Raw genomic sequence first — 20,719 nt, 5'->3', positions numbered from 1 at the left:
GGAGTAATACCTTTTTTAATTTATTATACTGACTGGAAATCCCCTTTAAAATGATGCATGTTTTACAACCGAGTACCAAAGGTCTGAAGGCACGTGACACAAGTGGTGGCTTGTGAAGAGACCAGAGTGTGACTGTTCCCTCCCGCAAGCTTTGCACAGCTCAGGACGTGGACGCAGGCAGATGACGCTCCAGGAGAACGTGTAAGTTCCACGTCTTCAGGATGTATGAATGGGAGGCGGGGCTGACAGCCCGCGGGCGGGGCTCTGCATACCCGGAACTGGGGGATTCGGCCCGCTGTTCTGCTTCATAATTCATGCGTAGCCCCGCCCACCCCCGTATCACCCGCCAATGGCAGCGCTCAATCTCTGCCGGCTCAGGTTCGGGAAGTAGCAGCAGCTGAGGTGAGTTGTGTCAGTTGTCACTGTGCTCGCGGCGTGTAGGTAAGTGTCCATCAGCTGCAGGGATGGGATGCTCTTGTGCAGTCCTCTCTTAAGGGGTTGTCAGGAGCTTATAGGTATCACCTAACGTTAGCCTCCTCATTATCCATATTTAGTCTGAAGTTATTGGACCAAACATGACCGCTTGGACCCAGTTTTCCAGTGTCCAGAATGGCAAAGCTACCCAGTAATGCAGGAGTCCATGGGAAGGGGATAGATCACAAGGCAGAGTTGATGTCAGGGGAGTCGGGAGTCCCTGGTATAGCCAATATCAGTGGAATATGTAAGTCATGTATGTGGTCAGCTTAAAGGGGTTGACAAAATTGAATAGTTTTTTTTATTTTTATTTTTTATTATAGTGGTATTCCCCACTGCTCGGTTCTGTCCCATGTTTGTCCCGCACATGTAACGCATAGGCGAGACCACGTGTGCCACTGCAGTCAATAACTGGCCTCAGCGGTGATGTGTCCCCAGTGGCATGTCAACTAGCAGTATAACCAGCCTGGGCCAGAACCGAGCAGCGTAAAGCAGGTAAGTGTGCTTCGTCACAAGTCTAGGGCAGAGAGGTGGAATTTAAAGAAAGTTTGATCATGGACAACCCCTTTATTAATGCATTGCCAAACTCCTCTGGTGTCAACCTGAACCCCCTCCTGAGAACTATTGGACGAGGTGTTAAATGCAACGTGCCTAATCCTTCTCCTCCCCCCCCCCCCCTTCCCCGGCATTTGAGAGGATCATTTGCAAGAATCGTCCATATGATTTGCCACATGTAGGTTATTCTTAATCTTTGTATGGGCAGCTTTAGACCGGGGCTACATGGCGACTTTGGCCACAGTGTACCACACCCTGTTACTGGCAGTGAATGCAGTCGTGTTTGGGCACAACGCAACTCTGTTCACCTTCATTACCTGCAATGCAGGCACGGGTATGGTGGCCAAAGTCTCCAGGTAGCCCCAGCCTTCTGGAGGAAGTCAGGAGAGGGACATTTTGCTCACCTGTTTGAGATATATGGGAAGAGGTGTGATAAGCGGCACCAGAGGTATCTGGAACAGCTTATCTCCAGGAGCACTGACCGGTTAGATTATCCCCATCTAATTTAGCTCCAGGCAAAGACTCTGAATGGTCTCCCGTAGAGATGGTGGCATCTGCGGACGGACATGTAATGTCTATCTCCCGTGGTGACCGCAGGCTATTATCACATGAGGTGTCCTATGGGTGGGGGCGTCATTTGTGATAACGTCACATTGTGTAGGACTGCAGGGATTACAGTAAAATACCAGTTGTTCCAGTAGAAAATAAGGCAGGGCAGTAATGTATGCATTGTCTACTCCACCTGTCACCACCTATTGTACAGGCAGACTAATTATCTCCAGTAATTGTCCTGAATATCGGGCAGTGTAAGGGCCAGCTCACACTACTGATTTTGAAAAACATGCCTAATAGGTATTTTTTTGGAAAAAAGCCAATAGGTATTTACTTCAATACAAAGCTACTTTTTCAGCTTCAGTTTATTTTTCACGCAGATCTGCACCAAAAATAACATGCACAAAAACCCATGGACTTACATGGAGCCGTTTTTTAAAGCTTCCCAGAGCTAGATGGGCCAAATGGTTCTCATCTGCCGACACATTCTATGTTTCAATGGAAGATTCGGCACCGATTCTGCCCCAAGATAAGGCATGCAAAAAAAAATAGGAGGCTGTTTTGGGGTGTTTTTTTTTGGAGCCGAGTTTGAGGCAGAAACGCTCCAAAAAAACCCTGTGTGAACTTGCGCTGATGCTGGATTTACATGTGACTGATTAGCTGCAGATTTTTTGTAGTGGGAAATCTACTGCATTCCTGTTTGTAATCTGCAGCAGAAAAAGATGCACCAATTGGTGCATATTGTCACCAATTTTGTTGCTAAAACGCTGCAGATTAGATGCAGATTTTATTCTTTGCATTAGGCCTCATGCACACAACCGTATGTATTTTGAGGTCCGCAAAAAACGGATCCGCAAAAATACAGATGGCGTCCGTGTGCATTCCGTATTTTGTAAAAGGAACAGCTGGCCTCTAATAGAACAGTACTATCCTTGCCTGTAATGCAGACAATAATAGGACACGTTCTATTTTATTGCGGAACGGAAATACGGACCCACTGAAATTAATGGTTCTGTATATATGGTCTGCAAAAAAATATATACATTTGTGTGCAAGAGCCCTTATGCAGAGAGGCATCTCCCTAGGAAAGAGAACCATCTCGCTAGCGCCACCTTGTGGAAGCATTCATTTCAATGGGTCCGCCAAAAAAAAAAAAAAAAAAAAAAAAAAAAGTACTCCGTATGCCTTCCTTTTAGAGCTAGAACATGTCCCATTATTGTCAGCATAACGGACAAGGATAGTACTGTTCCTTAAGGGGCCAGCTGTTCCGTTAAGCAAAAAAACACGGAATGCACATGGACGTCATCCGTATTTTTTGTGCAAGAGGCCTTAGAATCGAATAGACTTCTTAATAAGGCAGAGTTCACACGAACGTGTGTGACCTGTGCTCGTGCTGCGGCCCGCAAATAGCGGGCCGCAATGCACGATCGCTGGCCGTAGGTCAGCCGCATTGGATCGCGGACCCATTCACTTTATTGGGTCCGCGATCCGCCCGTTCCGCTAAAAGATAGGACATGTTCTATCTCTTTGCGGAACGGAGGTACGGGACGTAACCCCACGGAAGCACTCAGCCGTTCCGCGATTCCGGACCCATTGAAGTGAATGGGTCCGCATCAGTGATGCGGAATGCACACGGAACTGTGGCCGTGTATTGCGGCCCGCAATACGGCCACAGATCACACACATTCGTGTGAACTAGGCCTAAGCAGTGGGACATTGACAAGGGAAAAAAGCCAAGCTAAATTGTCACATTTCATACCACTTCCCCCTGTCTAGACACTTCAGTGCTGAGCATGTCAGAACCATTTGTCCTAAATGTCTCTTAAAAAATCAGCTCCTCCAAAAGTTTGGTGTAAAGTACACCAAAAAACATAACATTTTTTATTGTATCCTGCAAACTGCCCATGAATAGAAAATCTTACCTATGTTTTCATCTGCATTCAGAACAGCCTGTCGGAGTTCACCCTATCTGGTACAGTTGGATACTACCTTGAACCGCCAGATCCCCATGGACTATAATTGGATCCAATGAGGATTCATCCCATTTCCAGAAGAAATGCTAGATTTTTATCCGACTGAAAGCCAGCATGTCTGCTGGATCTCAGTCAGATCCCATTAAGTCAATGGGGATCCAGCAGTTCAAGGTAGTATCCAACTGTACCAGATAAGGTAAACTCCAACAGGCTGTTCCTTTGCCGAAACAGCCTGCTGGATTTCTGATTGCATTTGTGAACCTAGTGTAAACCATATGCTGCATTGCTGTACATTCCCCCCCTCCCCCCTGTAAAGGGTAGCTCTCTTTCAGGGGGTCACACTCAGATATCTTCACAGACACCAGGATTTAAGGGCCAAAACTGTGTTTTATGGCGGCACGTCCACATAAACAGTTATACAAAATAAACTAAACATATAGGTTTTTCTGACTCACCTCTAAGTACCGCTTAGTGTCAGGGTCTCAGGCTCCAAGCTCCAAGCAGGTTCCACTCATCAAGCGTCAGTCCACACAGGGAAGAGATCAGGCTTCGCATAGCCTTGTGGCTCCTCAGTCCTCCTGACTGAGACCACACACACACTTCCCCCTTCTTAGACTGACACCCTGGGAGGTGCTTTATGCCGGCCTGATTACAGCAGGCCTCACCTGCAATCACCTTCCTGCTAGGGAAAAACCTGCCCCAGACTAGAGGGATAGATTGGGAGGTCCCACTGCCAAAACCTACCATCCCAATCCAAGTAAAATCCAGCCCTGAATAAATAAAGAAAATAGCTCCACCAACCATATTTAGTGAAGCCGGCGTCATTGTGGATTTCACCCACCTCAGCCAGTTGAGGAACCTGGGAGAGATATACCCCCCTTCCAGGACTTTCCCATGCATTTTACTGCTCACATCGCCACCCCTTTCATTATATCTAAAACAAAAGATGAAGCAACTTAATAAATTGTCTTCATTGGAAAAATCCTACTATTTTGTGTCTGCAGGTTGTAGGGGGAGCTATGTATCGTCATGGTTACAGACTACAAACAAACCATATATGTAGTCATTTGTTAAGGATATATTAGACGGGCAGATTTTCTGCTCGATGATCGTTAACATGTTTGTAGTGTAACACTGCCGTCGTTTGCTCGTTCATCGAGCTATCCAGATATTTCAGCATGCTGTAAGCTCAGGATTTGCCGGCGGCGCATCGCGCTGTCTAATAGCGATTTACTGCCAGCAAACCATTATTAGACAGCATGGGGACGAGCGATGACATAGCGATCGCTCCTCATCATGCTGTGGAGGAGATCGCCGCATGTATTTTCTTCCCTCCGAGCAACCCTCTGCGTGATCGGGGTCTCTAATGCACTCTTAACTCTTTCACATCTGCTTCTTCTTCCTTTTGTTTGGTACCATAGATGTATAGTGAAGATGTATTGATTTACAGCAGAAGAAGCAGCATTTTTATTTTTTGTTTTTTTATTATACACTTTCCCGTCCCTCACAAAAATAATTGGGGGACGGTGGTGGTCGGACAACCTCTTTGAAGGGGTAATTCAACATTTTAAAATGGACGATCAATATTAAAGGGGTTGTCTCATCATGGACAATGGGGACATATCACTAGGATATGCCCCCATTGTCTTATAGGTGCGAGTCCCACCGCTGAGACCCGCACCTATATCGAGAAAGGAGCCCTGCAAGGTGGTGGCTGGAGGATTCTGGTCCGGGCCACCACCAAGGCAGCTCCCTATAGAAGTGAATGAGAGCGTACCACGCATGTGTGGTCCCTGCTCCCATTCATTTCTATTGGGCTGATGGAAATAGCTGAGCCAGCGCTCAGCTATTTTCGCTGGCCCCATAGAAAATGAATGGAGGGCGGCTGCACATGCGCTCCGTTCTCGATATAGGCGCAGGTCCCAGACGGTGGGACCTGCACCTATAAGACAATGGGGGCATATCCTAGCGATATGCCCCCATTGTCCATGATGAGACAACCCCATTAAATTAGATGGAGTCACAGCGCTCAGGCATTCACTTGGGTGAGAAAGCTGTTCATACTCAGAAAGTTGTACTTTTAGTTGCGGCTGTTCTGGATATTGCAGTTTTGCCCTATTCACTTAAAGGGGTTGTCTCATGAAGACAGCCTGTCCATACGCATGGGTCTGTTGTGGCAGACAAGGGCTTTCCTTACAAGGGTTACCATTTATGAGTGGCTGCCATGCTTGACTGGCCACAGCTTTCCTTAGCAAATCAGCAGTATGACTGGGGTGCTGGGAGCAGGACCTGGGGTCATCAGCCTTGGGGGCCACATTTTTTAAGTAGTTGTCTCTAATAAGACAAGCCCTGTAATGGTTGTACGCTGTATTTCAGCAAATGGCCATGTGAGAGTGTAGTGTAAGCACGTACGTGCAGTAGTCATATACAGAAACCTTTCAACTTCTCATGGGTCCCAGTGTTCCTTCTGCTGACCAGGAACACTACCTCCTTTGTATGTTTTATGGCTCCATCCTGAAGCTGAGGGGGTAGATTCATGTTCCTAATTAACATTATACCGTAACCCTTTTGAGATGGTAACGTGTTCTGCTGATTTTTCACTTACTAAAAGAGAATTTTTTTTATTTTTTTTCCAGATCTGAATAAAAATGGCCGAGAAGGTCCTAGTTACAGGAGGTGCTGGCTACATAGGTAGTCACTGTGTGCTGGAGATGATCGAAGCTGGGTATGAACCCGTGGTGATAGACAATTATCACAATGCCATTCGAGGTAAGCCAGCATATGCAAACAATATCCAGTGTCTTCAGTTCTGTTACGTCTGTGTGGAGTTATTTTCTGTGTTATGTCCAGTGAAACTGTCCGTCACGTATCCTATGCGCCATTTCAGCCACATGCAGGCAAGCATTAGTTATTCAATAAGGCCTCATGCACATGATCGTATCCGTTTTGCAGTCGTCAGATTGCGAATCCACAAAATCTGAATACCGTCCATGTTGCAACTAGAGTAAAAATCCAGCATCCACAAACATCAACTAAAATCCAAAGCATGCGCGGTGTGCCGTCCAGGGCTTTGCAGGCTCTGTTCTAAGTATAGGTGCAGGTCCCTAGTGATATGCCCCCAATGTCTGAGATGGGACAACCCCTTTAAATCCACTTTTCTGTTTAACCCTGTGAGAACATAGGTTTTTAACAGAAATAGCCAAAAGGTTTTCCTGTTAATTATCTTTGCTGATCGCCACCTCTGTTCAATAACTTGCAAAGAATGTAATGAGACAGCAGATAGTCTTCTGAGTGATGCTCATTTTTGGTTACATCTGCATGCAGTGCATCCACGCATGACAGAATACACATGTAACTAGATATACAACAATTGCAGTTTGCATATTGCTTTATATTATAAGGCTGCTTTCACACTAGCGTTCGCTGGTCCGCTCGTGAGCTCCGTTTGAAGGAGCTCACGAGCGGACCCGAACGCAGCCGTCCAGCCCTGATGCAGTCTGAATGGAGGCGGATCCGCTCAGACTGCATCAGTCTGGCGGCGTTCAGCCTCCGCTCCGCTCGCCTCCGCACGGACAGGCGGACAGCTGAACGCTGCTTGCAGCGTTCGGGTGTCCGCCTGGCCGTGCGGAGGTGTGCGGATCCGTCCAGACTTTCAATGTAAGTCAATGGGGACGGATCCGTTTGAAGATGCCACAATGTGGCTCAATCTTCAAGCGGATCCGTCCCCCATTGACTTTACATTGAAAGTCTGGACGGATCCGTACTAGGCTATTTTTACACTTAGCTGTTCTATGCTAAAAATAATGCAGACGGATCCGTTCTGAACGGAGCCTCCGTCTGCATTATTATGAGCGGATCCGTTCAGAACGGATCCGCCCGAACGCTAGTGTGAAAGTAGCCTAACACTAGCTGAAGGACCCGGCTTCGCACGGATATATTTAATCTATTTAATTTAATGTTTGTGTGTGTCGTTAAACGATATAGACAGTATCCACTATAACAGTGACATCTACAGTACCCCGCCCCTTAACACAGTGATTGTCCCTTAAAATGGGACCTCTACGCAGCCCACCCCCTTAACTTTGACCTTTACAGCACGCCACCCCCTTGACAGTGACCTCCACAGGGGCCCGCCCCCTTAACATTGACCTCTACAGCACCTGCCACTTAAGGGCCCTTTCACACTTGCGTTGTCCGGATCCAGGCGTGTACTCCACTTGCCGGAGGTACACGCCGGATCCGGAAAAACGCAAGTGTACGGAAAGCATTTGAAGACGGATCCGTCTTCAAAATGCTTTCAGTGTTACTATGGCAGCCAGGACGCTATTAAAGTCCTGGTTGCCATAGTAGGAGCGGGGGAGCGGCATACTTAGTCCGTGCGGCTCCCGGGGCGCTCCAGAATGACGTCAGAGCGCCCCAGCCGCATGGATGAGGTGTACATGCGATCACGTCATCCATGCGCCTGGGGCGCCCTGACGTCACTCTGGAGCGCCCCGGGAGCCGCACAGACTGTAAGTATGCTGCTCCCGACTACACTTTACCATGGCTGCCAGGACTTTAGCGTCTTGGCAGCCATGGTAACCATTCAGAAAAAGCTAAACGTCGCATCCGGCAATGCGCCGAAACGACGTTTAGCTTAAGGCCGGATCCGGATCAATGCCTTTCAATGGGCATTCATTCCGGATCCGGCCTTGCGGCAAGTCTTCAGGATTTTTGGCCGGAGCAAAAAGTACTGCATGCTGCGGTATTTTCTCCGGCCAAAAAACGTTCCGTTCCGGAACGGAAGACATCCTGATGCATCCTGAACGGATTTCTCTCCATTCAGAATGCATTAGGATAATCCTGATCAGGATTGTTCCGGCATAGAGCCCCGACGACGGAACTCTATGCCGGAACCGGCCCACGCAAGTGTGAAAGGGCCCTAACACTGACCATAGTTTACATTCTCCTTAAAGGGACTCTGTCACCAGTTTCTAACCCCCCCTTTTAAAACTATTGTTCTCTCCATGGTGCCCTTGTCATTACAAAGCTGTTGTTATAAGATAAATCCGGCTTGTAGTTTTGATAAAAATCGCTTTTATCTAACCTGTCAATCTTCTGGATAAGGTGCCCAGGGCGTTTCTGAAGGTCTGAATCTGCCGCTCTCCGCCGCCGCCGTTGGTGCCCAGCTCCTCCCATGATCCTTTCAGCGCCACCTCGATGTAATGAAATCCGCCTCCGGCTCTCCTCAGTGCCCCCTCCTCCTTTTCAAAGATCCCGCGCGTGCGCACAGGCCTGTGCCTGATGCGCCCGTGCGGACTTTTAGATTTTGCCTCGTTGAGCGAAGCGCGTTCGCGGACTTTTAGATTTTGCCTCGTTGAGCGAAGCGCGTTCGCGCGCGCGCATGCGCACTTCGCTCAACGAGGCAGAATCTAAAAGTCCGCACGGGCACATCAGGCACAGGCCTGTGCGCACGCGCGGGATCTTTGAAAAGGAGGAGGGGGCACTGAGGAGAGCCGGAGGCGGATTTCATTACATCGAGGTGGCGCTGAAAGGATCATGGGAGGAGCTGGGCACCAATGGCGGCGGCGGAGAGCGGCAGATTCAGACCTTCAGAAACGCCCTGGGCACCTTATCCAGAAGATTGACAGGTTAGATAAAAGCGATTTTTATCAAAACTACAAGCCGGATTTATCTTATAACAACAGCTTTGTAATGACAAGGGCACCATGGAGAGAACAATAGTTTTAAAAGGGGGGGTTAGAAACTGGTGACAGAGTCCCTTTAACTGACCTCCACCATTCCCGACCCCTTAACAGAGACCTCCACAGCGAATGCCCCTTTAACAGTGACTGCCACAGTACCCCGCTGCCCCTTTAATAGTGGCCTCCACAGTCCCCTCCTCCCTTAATAGTGACCTCCACAGCGCTCTCCCCTTTAACAGTAACATCCACAGCGCTCTCCCCTTTAACAGTGACCTCCACAGCAGCCCGCCCCTTTAACAGTGACTTCCACAGCATACCACCCCCTCAACAGTGACCTCCACAGCTGCCGCTCCTTTATTAGTGACCTCCACAGTACCCCATCTCCTTAACAGTGATTTCCACAACCCCCGTCCACTTAACAGTGGCCTCTACAGCAGTCTGCCTCTAGGGTGGCCAGAGGTCCGGCTTTAGGCTGGACAGTCTGGCTTTCAGACTCGCAGGGGCTGGACGGACACAGGGATGTCCTTTTGAACAGCTCACTCTCAGACTGCAGCACTGTGCTGTCTGAGCGTGAGCTGCAGGGAGAAAGTCACCCTCCCTCCCACCCCTGCAGCTGACAGGAGTTCATTTTTACCTTCATTTTTTCAATCTGTCAGCTGCCGAGTGGGGGGGGGGGGTGGCTTAACTGGGTCATGGGCGTGGTTTAGTGTGGCCTGGGGGAGGTGTTGTTAAGTCTGTCATTTGAGGGTGGCCTGAATGGCCCTTAACTGTGACCTCCACAGCACTCTGCTCACTTAACAATGTCATCCACAGCGCCCTGACCCTTTAAAGCTGACCTACAGCAGTGAGGAAAAATGGCTGGGTTGTTTTAGAAACCTGGTGTAAAACTGTGTGTATGTGGAGACTAAGAGCCTGCGAGCTTCTATTGTCTGATAAGGGACATGTGACCTTGTGCATGGCAGTTAGTATATGAAGAGAGAGACCTGCAAGCTTCTATTGGCTAATGTAGGTCATGTGATGTGCCATATTTGCATTTTTTGGGGGAATATCTCAGGAATGGTACATGCTAGAGAGCTGAGACCCAGTCTAAAACCTTCCCGGACACCTGACGTGCCTGTGTGCCAAATTTTGTGATTGTATATGCGACGGTGTGGATTCCTTTAGCGGGGACACACACACTCAGCTTTATATATTAGATTTGCCAGTGACGCAAGAAACAATGGATCTGGAAACATCAATAAGAGTACAATAAAAGGGTCCTCAGATAGATGAAAAATATATTTGTGCTCCCAAAAGGCGATGTACAGTATATAATAGATTAGCTATGGATGGGGAGAATTTCACCCCATAGATGCACCAATGATCTAAAGGAAAAAAATAACATAAATCAAACATAAAATTATTATACTTAATTTTTTTTTTTTTAAATGACAGACAAATAATCCTTAAAAGCTTAATTGAGCTTACAATATAAAGCTGTGTACATGAGGACAACCAAGCTACCTTTGTCCGCTTCACATATGATCAGATCAGAAAATATTTTGAGCTGAATCATAGCAGTTCTGTCAGATCGTGTCAAATTGTCAAAATTCCTGGACACACCATCCATATATCCAGCCCTCGACCGTCCAAGTTGCATCCGCATTTTGTGGGATGTGGGAGTTTTATCTCTTTGAGGAACGGACATATAAATGTGGAAACACACGGATCATTGAAGTCAACAGGACTGTGTTGTAATTTGCAGATCCACAATTTGCGGACCACAAAAAGATCACAGTCGTGTGCCTGGGGAATCTGTGAGGGCGACTCTGACTGGAACATCCAGTGCAGATGTGAGCAAAGCTTTGTTCTTCAGGAACAGTCTCAATGGCTAAGGAGCTTTGTACCAGCTCAGTGTGCACACTGCAAGGTATCAGACTTGGAGGCACACCTCTGTTTGATTGTAGGGCAGTGAATACGCCCTCCCTGAATTGCGGAATTGTATCACACCGTCTGCTAGTGTGAGGAAGCCTATCAAGATTTGGCAGATGCCAGGAGAGTTGTAGTGGTAACCATAAGGGGTTGTGCCGCCAAAGATAGTATTGATTGAATGAACCCTGACTTGTTTGAAACAGAATGAAATTTACTTTTGTGTAAATCTGACTGTTACGGCCCCCCGAGTAGGTAAAGGGGTTAACGCCGCCAAAGCTGTTCTTTTAATCGAATATAAAGTCAGCTACCGAACACTCCTAGGCGTCGAACAGGAATCATATGAATTATCTCCCCAACGAGGCTCTGTATTGAGGGTCAAGCAGGAAGTGTTTAATGGGTTATTTTTCAGCCTTTTATGCAGGTCTTCCAACAAATGTACACAAACTCCATCCTCTGCCTGTGACACAATTAACAAACACAATGGGCTCTGCCTGTGATATAATTAACAAACACAATGAGCTAACTTAATCACTCACAGGCATAAAACACACACCTTTCCCAAAACACAGAAAATCCCACATATCCCCATAAACTACACATCCCTGGATAGCTCTGATCTGGGCGAACAACCAGCAACCGCTGAACAAATAGACAAATCCGGTTTTATATAGTAATCCAAAGGCAGAGAGGTCTGCCACACTGACATTGGCAGCACTGATTAGATAACGTCCCAACTGGTCACCACCCCTCTGTACCCTTACTGCAGACTGCTAGCAATTCATTCATAACTTCTAGTGGAAATAATAAAGGAATGGCACAACATGGAGCCATAAGAATAGATGCTCCAGACTTGTTGTTATATGAGGAATGCAGGTAGTTACTAAAACAGGCGTGTCAGGAGAGGCGACAGGTCAACTGTCAACTTTGTTATGAGGTAGCGTAATAAAGTCACAAATAATGGTGTAAGACTTCTCGTACTTGGGGAGGGGCTCAGCAGGATGGACCAGGGCCTTCCATAGTTCAACAGATTTACTATCATTTACTCCAGAAACTGGAGTAAATTATAGCTTAGTTATATATTGCTGCCCATCAGATTTTCAGTGCTATATATTTTTTTTCATAACTCTGACAACCCCTTTAAGACTGTCTTACTATTAGACAGTATTAGTAGATCTGCTTATACCACTTAAAGTCAACATATGATAAAAAATAAAAATAAAAAAAAATTGTTGTAATTGAAAGACTCACAGAGTCTTTGGGTGCTGGCAGCCAAATTACTCAAGTCTTACCATTGTATGGTGATGAAGGATGAATTTTCAAAACTTCTATTGGTGAATCACAATTTGTAATGTGTAAATGTTATCTATTATGGACATTGAATGCTTTAAAAAAAAAATATAATGTTTTGTCTTAAAGGGAGCAATGGTCTACCAGAAAGTATCCTGAGAGTGCAAGAAATTGTTGGCAAGAAGATTGAATTTGAAGAAGTGGATCTCCTGGATCGAGCTGCACTGAACAGTTTGTTCAGCAAGGTATAAACCACAAAGTATGCAGCTACTGGTTCCAGTTATGCTCTATCCCAGGCAGCAGCGTCCTACTGTATCTACATAAACAGGGCTACTTTCGTGGGATAGAGCAATATACTTTAAGGGTTATTCTCACCTTAGACATTTATGGCATATCCACAGGAGACCCACCTCTAAGACCTGCACTAGTCTCCAGAATAGGGATAGCGTAAAAAAAAAACCAAATAGCCCTTGAAGACAAATGTACCATGTGCAAAGCAAATAAAGGGAACCAGCCAGTATTGTATTTTTTTATATTTCAAGACCATGAAAAGCCATGAAATAATCACTTTCTGTGATCTGACTTCTCTTCCTTACACAGCACAAGTTCTCTGCTGTTATTCACTTTGCTGGCTTGAAGGCTGTTGGAGAATCTGTGCAGAAACCCCTCTTGTATTATAAAGTAAACCTGACTGGCACTATCCAGCTTCTGGAGGTGAGTAACAGCGCTTAACTGAATGATTTCACACAAGCTTTTTTTGGCTGTTTTTATTAGCAATCTGCAGAATTATGAATGCAGCTCTTGGAAAATTTTTATTTTTGCGTTTTTGTTTTTTTTTCCACCCCACCTTCCCAGAGCCATAGATTTATTTTTTTACTTTTCAGTTCACACTGTATGAGTGCTTGTTTGTTTTTTTTTTTGTTTTTTGTTTTTTTTTATTGGGGGGGGGTCGGTGTAGTCAGTACAGAAAAATCTTTGTGGGGTGAAATTGAGAAAAACCTGCAATTTTGCTATTCTTGTCCGGGTTTTGTTTTTAAGACTGTATCTGCGGGTCAGTATAATTATAGCAATACCAAATTTGTATAGTTTTATATTTTACTTCTTTAAAAAAATAAAAAATAAAGATCATATTTTGTTTTTGCATAGCCATATTCTGATACCCATAACTTTCATATAGTTCTGTCTACAGAGGTATGTGAGGACTTGATTTTTGTGGAGCTGTAGTTTTTATTGGTACAGTTTTGGCATACATATGATTTTTTATGAAGAAAAAAATTTAGGGGCAAGGTGACCCAAAAATTATTGATTCGACTATTTTAATTTTTTTCCATTACTACATTGACCATAATATTTTAACACTTCGGACATTTTGGATGCAATGATACCAATTATGTTTATTTCTTTATTTTATATGTAAAATTGTGAATGGGGTGAATTTAATTTTTTTTTTTTTTAAATTAAAAAAAAAATCAACTTTTTATTTTATTTAGTCCCCCTAGGGGACATGCAATTTCTAATTCCATAGACTGCAGTGGTATAATATTGCAGTCTAAGGGGGTTCTCTGCACTCCATATTACGCCCTGCTGCAGTCTGCCCTAATAACAAGAAACCCTCAATTTTACTGGGGGAGCGCCAAATTGGAGGACAGTGGGAGCCTCTCTATCTAACTGCTTAGATGCTGTTGATAATTTCCCATCTTGGTCACTGCAGGATGGTGTCATCTGTATTCTGTAGCTGGCACCCACTGGGTATGGCTCCATACACACCTCAACCATTACAGTTACATCAAGGAGTTAATATAAGTTATCAGTTCAGAACGGAAGTCAGAAATTTGTGATTACTCAACTATTTCCATAATTCTTATCTGAAGCCAACGCTCCACTTTACCAACCCCACTGCACGCCACACGCTTTTTAAAGCATTGTTGATATTTTTCACCCAGGTCATGAACTCCCATGGTGTGAAGAAGATAGTATTCAGCAGCTCTGCCACGGTATATGGTGACCCCAAGTATCTTCCTATAGATGAGAAGCACGAAGTTGGGGGATGCACTAACGCCTATGGAAGAACAAAGTATTTTATTGAAGAAATGATTCAGGATCAGTGCAAGGCCGAGGGGGTGAGTAGTAAAAGCCATTTACAGAGTTGCAATATGTTACCTGTAGAAATCTATTGGCTTATATTGAGCCTTCATATTCCTTTGATTTCATAGAGGTGTTTACTCTTGGTCCCTTATAATGGAGGTATTCTCCAGTAAGACTACTGCTTCTGGGGGAGAATACCTTTTAATATGGTGCTGTATAGATGCACCATATGGTAGCACAGGGAACATGTGCTGGCATACAGGCTCCATGCACATTGCTGTGCCTTGTGCATGAGCTGTTGGGGATAATGGAGACATTTTTGGTTAGCCAAACCATGAGTTTAGTTGGATTGGATAAGCAAGTTTTCATGGTCATCTTTTGCATTTTATTTACATGACATGTTTGTCTATGTGCTGTGCTTTCTAGGAATGGCATGCTATTTTATTAAGATATTTTAACCCTATTGGAGCCCATGTGTCTGGACGCATTGGAGAAGACCCTCAAGGAATTCCAAACAACCTGATGCCATATGTTTCTCAGGTTTGTTAATGCTCATCCATTCCCATAGAGAATGTATTTCTTTATCTACGACTTTCTTTTATATTTATTTTCTTCCAATTTGACATAAGCATGAAGAAATCTATGATTGTGGTAAAGATTGTATTACCGCAAAATGCTATCAAATGTATGGATATTCAACATTGTTTTCTTGTGTAATGATTTAGAAGGCAGTGGCTGCACAGTATGAAAATCAGAACTGCTGACCACCTCTTCCTTCAAGGGATATTCCCACCTGGGACCAACACCTATATCCAGAATACACAATAAATTTATGAGTAAACTAAAAGCATTTTGCAAGATATTTTTACTGATGACCTATCCGTTGGCTCTAATTGGTAAAGGTCCGACACCCAGAACCCCTGTCGATCAGCTGTTTGAGAAGGCACTGGAGCTCACAGCAGCGCCGTGGCTTGCTCACCGCTCACCAAGCACAGAGCTGTCCATTTGCTAGCAGCTTTGCTTGGTATCACAGCTTAGTCCCATTGATTTTAATGGGGCTTAGCTGCGCCTAGGCCATATGACCGATGAACGTGACATCACATGGCCTAAGCAAAGCTGTGAGAAGGCCGAGGCGCTGCTGCCTTCTCAAACAGTTGATCGGTGGGGGTCCTGGGTGTCAGACCCCCACCAGTGAGATATCGATGATGGGTCACCCAGGACCCCTACCAATCAGCTGTTTGAGAAGGCAGCAGCACCTCAGTCTTCTTGCAGCTTTGACCTGGATAGGTCATCAGTAAAAATATCTCGGAAAACCCCTTTAATGTATTAAGTGCTGTGGGAATAAGAGGAGGACACCCAGGGTAGGGACTTCTCTTAATATAATTAATAGGGCGCTGAACCTTTATTCTTAGTTATTCACGCTAGCTGTGTATGTGACTATAATGTGTCCTTCCCTATGTTCAGGGGAGAGGCTGACTGTAGTGTCAATCAGTGAGATTAATGGAAGAAAATACAGAAAATGTTTTAATTGCTGTGAACCTTTTGATTTAATATATTGCTTTTGTCACTTTTAGGTTGCTGTTGGAAGAAGGGAATATCTGAATGTATTTGGAAATGATTATAATACACCTGATGGAACTGGTAAGTCTACATGATGTCAATCATAGTGAAGTTTGTGCTTGGTAAATGCAATTCTGACATGATTGACAAAGCTTTATCATTGACAGAAAGGAAAAAGTCCCCCAAATCCCAGGATTTGGTCTGATTTAGTTTTACTTAAGGCGTCATTGAGTTTTCAAATAACTTTTGATATGCCAGAGAGAGATAACAAAAGTTTTGACCAATAGGATTCCGAGTGCTGAGACCCCCACCAATCACTAGTATGACAAGAGAGAAACGTTTGCATATTGCAGTCACTCCCCTTGCAGCAAAACATGGTCTCAATAGACTCTATAGGTCCATCTTCATTCCACCCTCCGCAGCAAGGACAAAGAAAGCACTATGCAAGTGTTTCTCTCATCTCGTTCTAGGGCTTGGTGGGGGTCGCAGCCCTCAGACCCCTAATGGTCAAAAATGTTGTTATGTCTTAGTTTTTACTCTGAAACTGAGAATTCAATCTTGCCTAGGGATTGTAGGGGTCCCAGTGGTCAGAATCACTGCTATAAGTAATGTCCGATAAAGATACCATGATTATAAAACCCTGTTAATAGGAGTCTGTTCACAGTTTTGTGCATGCTAAACTGCTGATAGCACTTGGAAGTAGGAGCCAGGGAGAGCATTACAAACATATGTTTTGTGGATTTTTATTATCAGGAGTAGTGTGAATATGAACTTATTTTTTATTCTGCCAGATTTTCATCCTGCAAGTGCTCAGGGCAGGGCTCCACTGGGAAGTGCTCTCAGCATTGAGCTCCTTCACAGCCCCTCCCCTCTGAGTGACAGCTGTATCGATTTGACAAGAACACCACTACATCGGTTGTTCAGAACAGTGGGGCTGTAAAGCCAGTCAGGGCAGAGAGCACTTCACAGTAAACCTCCACCGCTAGTGCACTTGCTAGAACAGAAGCTGCTAGAGTAGAATTTTATATTCACCCTACTCCTGATGATAAAAGCTCCACAGCTCTCACAGGCCTTACCTAGTGCTGTCAGTAGTTTAGCATAGTCATAACTGCTGACAGATTTCCATTAATGGCATGACACATTATTTGTGGTGATTTCTAATTTCTCTTGGTTGTATGCAACTAAATTGCTTTTATTGAATTTTGAATGTGCATTACAGGTGTTAGAGATTATATTCACATTGTGGATCTGGCCAGAGGTCACATTGCTGCTCTCAAGAAGCTGCATGCCAGCAGCGGGTGTAAGGTAATTAGAATACCTGCCATTTTCTATATACCTAGTGACCTCATACAAACTGTTTACTTATGTGTGGTTTCTTACTGTCCTGAAATGCAGGTATTTAACCTGGGAACTGGAGTGGGATATTCTGTGCTTCAGATGGTGGCTGCAATGGAGAAAGCTTCAGGCAAAAAGGTTGGCGTAACAAAACTTTAAAAGGAACGCTAATTATTTAGCAAATATGAAGTATATTCTGTGTTGTTCATTTCATTAGGATCTCTGCCTTAGGGCTCATGCACACGACAGTATTGCTTTTTCAGTGTTTTGCGGTCCGTTTTTTACTGATCCGTTGTTCCCTTTTTTTGTTTCCGTTGTGTTTCCGTTTCCTTTCCGTTTTTCCGTATGCCATATACAGTAATTACATAGAAAAAATTGGGCTGGGTATAACATTTTCAATAGATGGTTCAGCAAAAACGTAACGGCTACAGAAGACATACGGATGCATTTCCGTATGTGTTCCGTTTTTTTTGCGAACCCATTGACTTGAATGGAGCCAAGCACCGTGATTTGCGGACAAGAATAGGACATGTTCTATCTTTTCACGGCACTGAAATACTGAAACGGAATGCACATGGAGACACTTCAGTATTTTTTGCTGAACCATTGAAATGAATGGTTCAGTATATGTTCTGCATACTGAACTAAAAAAACGGCCAGTATACTGAACGCAAATTACTGTCGTGTGCATGAGCCCTTAGGCTTCATGCAACGGTATTTTTGTTCCACATCCAATCCACGTTTTTTGTGGATGAAATGCTGACACATTTATTTCTATGGACCTACATACAAAAAAATGTGGAGGGCATCTGTGCGGCATATTATAGTACTGTAGATGCCCTATAGAATAGGCATTTCTACAATGGTGCCCATGAAAAGTGCAGGATGCACACGGACCGTGGCCACGATTTGTGGACCGCAGAACGGATACGGTCTTGTGCAGGAGGCCTTACTGACTTTTATGATAAGATTTAATCATTTATTTGTTTTTCTTTTATAAATAAGGTCCCTTACAAAATAGCACCAAGGAGAGAAGGGGACATTGCAACCTGTTATGCAGATCCCGCTGTGGCTGCTGAAGAGCTGGGCTGGAAGGCAGAATATGATCTGGACCGAATGTGTAAGTAGGAAATAAAGGGATACTCAAAACGCCTTCCAAAACAGTTCCAGTCATTTGGATGTGGTTGCATTGGTGTCTAGCACATGATAGGTATAGGTGACGGGTATCTGACCATGGGGAAATCAGTCACGAAGGGCTCCTTGTTGCCCTGTTTGACTGCAGTGGCATTCAACTCTATGGGACTGCACATACAAGAGAGAGAGTGCAAGCCCTCAAGATCAGCAGGGACTCCAGCAGTCAAACCCCTGTCAATCAGACGCTCATCCTGTAAGCCTTTGTTCACATTTGTGGTGAATTTATCCGGCGGAAAACAGTCTGCCAGATTTTACTATTCACTGCTGGATCCCCATAGACTATAATGAGGTCCGGACATGATCCAGCTTCAAGCAAAAATTGCTAGGTTTCGGCTGGTCAAAAGCGTTGTATGCAACCATCCTGGAACAGTGTACAGGAATAGCCTGCCAGATGTCCGACCGCAACTATGAATGTAGCCTTTGATGTGGATAGGGGATAAATGTGAAAACCCCTTTAATAAATAACTTATGGTGGGGTAGTTAATCTTATAGTACAAAGTCATATATAAGGGAGATCACTACTCATCCCTGCTATTGATCTATGTTCTAAATATGTCTAAATTACTTTTTTACAGGTGAGGATTTGTGGCGGTGGCAATCTTTAAATCCAACAGGATTTAGTAACAACTGATGAGAAGCTCCGGACAGCCATTTCTTAATCATTAAAGGGGCTGCCCCATCTGGGACATTTATGGCATATCAATAGGCTATGCAATAAATATCAGATAGGAATAGGTCCCAGAGTTGGGACCTACACCTAACTCCAGAACAGTTCCTAACTGAATGATGAGTAAACCACATATGCACAGCCATCCTCCATTCAGTGCTATGGGACTGCTGAATATAGCCAAGCCAGCACTCAGCTATTTTGGGAAGTCTAAGGTCCTATAGCACTGAACGGAGGGTGGTCACACATGTATGGTTTGCGCACTGTTCATACAGGGCCCATTCTTGAGATAGGAGCCAGGACCTGCTCCTATCTGACATGTATAGCATATGCCATGCATATGACATTATAACTTATATATTGAAGCTACAAAATGATATCCTGTATGAAATATTAGACTGTCATGATTGAAAATTGAGCCTGGACGTCTTCCAGTACTACGGTTCAGCAGCTAATAAGTCTCTCCTACCTCACATGCAGATAATTTGTGCAAGCATTAAAAGATACTGGAAAGAGCTCTGCCCTTTGTACTTGTAAAACAAATTACTAATGTTTACAGCGATATTGGCCAAATTAATTTATACTGTTTTATTTTTTACACATTAAATGTTGATTTGAAACAAGCACCTCTTTTGTGAGATTTGCATATTGCCTTATTGGAGATTACATATCTAATTAGTTGACCAAGTGTATAGAAAAGAAAAACGCATGGTCCCATTCATGCCTCAGTTTTTCTTAAACTGGGTGAGAAGAAATGGTCACTATTTAAAGATTTTCTGATGGTTAGTGCACAGCACAAAACTATGTAGAAAACTATTTTTGTAGATCTGAAACTCCAAATATTTATCCGTGCCCAAAAAGCAGCCCGTCCACTCAGACAGGGCCGGAAAAAAAATCTGCAGCAACTACATGTAATTGTGGTTTTGAAATCCACAACAGAAATCTGCCACATCTGAACTTGACCTTAAGTCCTCTTAACATGGGCCAACTGTGCAGGAAGTTACTGGGAACTAAGTGGTTGTTCCCAATAATCGCCTGATTGCGTGCGCACATGAGCTACGTGTACATGAAGCAGTCACTCTCCCTGTATGGCTGTATGGATTCTTGGTTTCTGGGCAGCAAATCATTGTTTACACAGCACGATCTGCAGCCCAGAAACGATGCTTTCAACCAGTGAACAAGCATTTGCTTGTACATCGGGTGATCAGCAGCACCTTAACAAAGAACAAATATCGGGAGCAAGCTTTCCTAGGAATACTCCATCCTAGTGTTGAGCAAAAGTGTAATTTTTCTTACTGTAAATTCTCTTTCCTTTAGTCCAAAGCAGCAGCACCCACGGAGATTTCTAATCCTCCTAAAACATAGGACAGGGAGATGTCAATTAATCTCATCCTTTATTACTCCCTAGCTTACAACCTCCTACTGTGTAATTTCAAGTAATC

The 20,719-nt window shown here is 44.5% G+C and overlaps 1 protein-coding gene across 3 annotated transcripts; it reads left to right on the top strand.

Annotated features, from left to right (window-relative positions):
- Positions 1-287: 287 nt before the first annotated feature.
- Positions 288-19,903, top strand: GALE (UDP-galactose-4-epimerase). 3 transcript variants are annotated; one of them, XM_044286149.1, is made up of 11 exons: positions 288-402; positions 6,191-6,323; positions 12,566-12,681; positions 13,037-13,150; positions 14,380-14,556; positions 14,948-15,061; positions 16,096-16,162; positions 17,301-17,386; positions 17,477-17,554; positions 18,422-18,536; positions 19,186-19,903. In XM_044286149.1, the coding sequence occupies exons 2-11, from the start codon at positions 6,203-6,205 to the stop codon at positions 19,239-19,241; spliced, it is 1,044 nt and encodes a 347-aa protein (XP_044142084.1). In that variant the 5' UTR covers positions 288-402; positions 6,191-6,202; the 3' UTR covers positions 19,242-19,903. The 3 variants fall into 3 exon arrangements, with proteins under 3 accessions (XP_044142084.1, XP_044142085.1, XP_044142086.1); XM_044286150.1 differs by lacking the exon at positions 288-402 and adding an exon at positions 410-441; XM_044286151.1 differs by lacking the exon at positions 288-402 and adding an exon at positions 520-721.
- The last annotated feature ends 816 nt before the right edge of the window (positions 19,904-20,719 follow it).

The sequence above is a fragment of the Bufo gargarizans genome, chromosome 3 (assembly GCF_014858855.1).
Source record: "Bufo gargarizans isolate SCDJY-AF-19 chromosome 3, ASM1485885v1, whole genome shotgun sequence".
NCBI lineage: Eukaryota > Metazoa > Chordata > Amphibia > Anura > Bufonidae > Bufo > Bufo gargarizans.
The sequence above is the reverse complement of the archived record's forward strand: the minus strand, read 5'-3'. Positions and strand labels throughout refer to the sequence as shown.

Coding starts and splice junctions, on each gene's coding strand:
- GALE (XM_044286149.1), top strand. CDS start 6,203: ATGGCCGAGAAGGTCCTAGTTACAGGAGGTGCTGGCTACATAGGTAGT. Junction 17,555..18,421: donor AGAAAGCTTCAGGCAAAAAG/GTTGGCGTAACA, acceptor TTTATAAATAAG/GTCCCTTACAAAATAGCACC. Junction 18,537..19,185: donor ATATGATCTGGACCGAATGT/GTAAGTAGGAAA, acceptor ACTTTTTTACAG/GTGAGGATTTGTGGCGGTGG.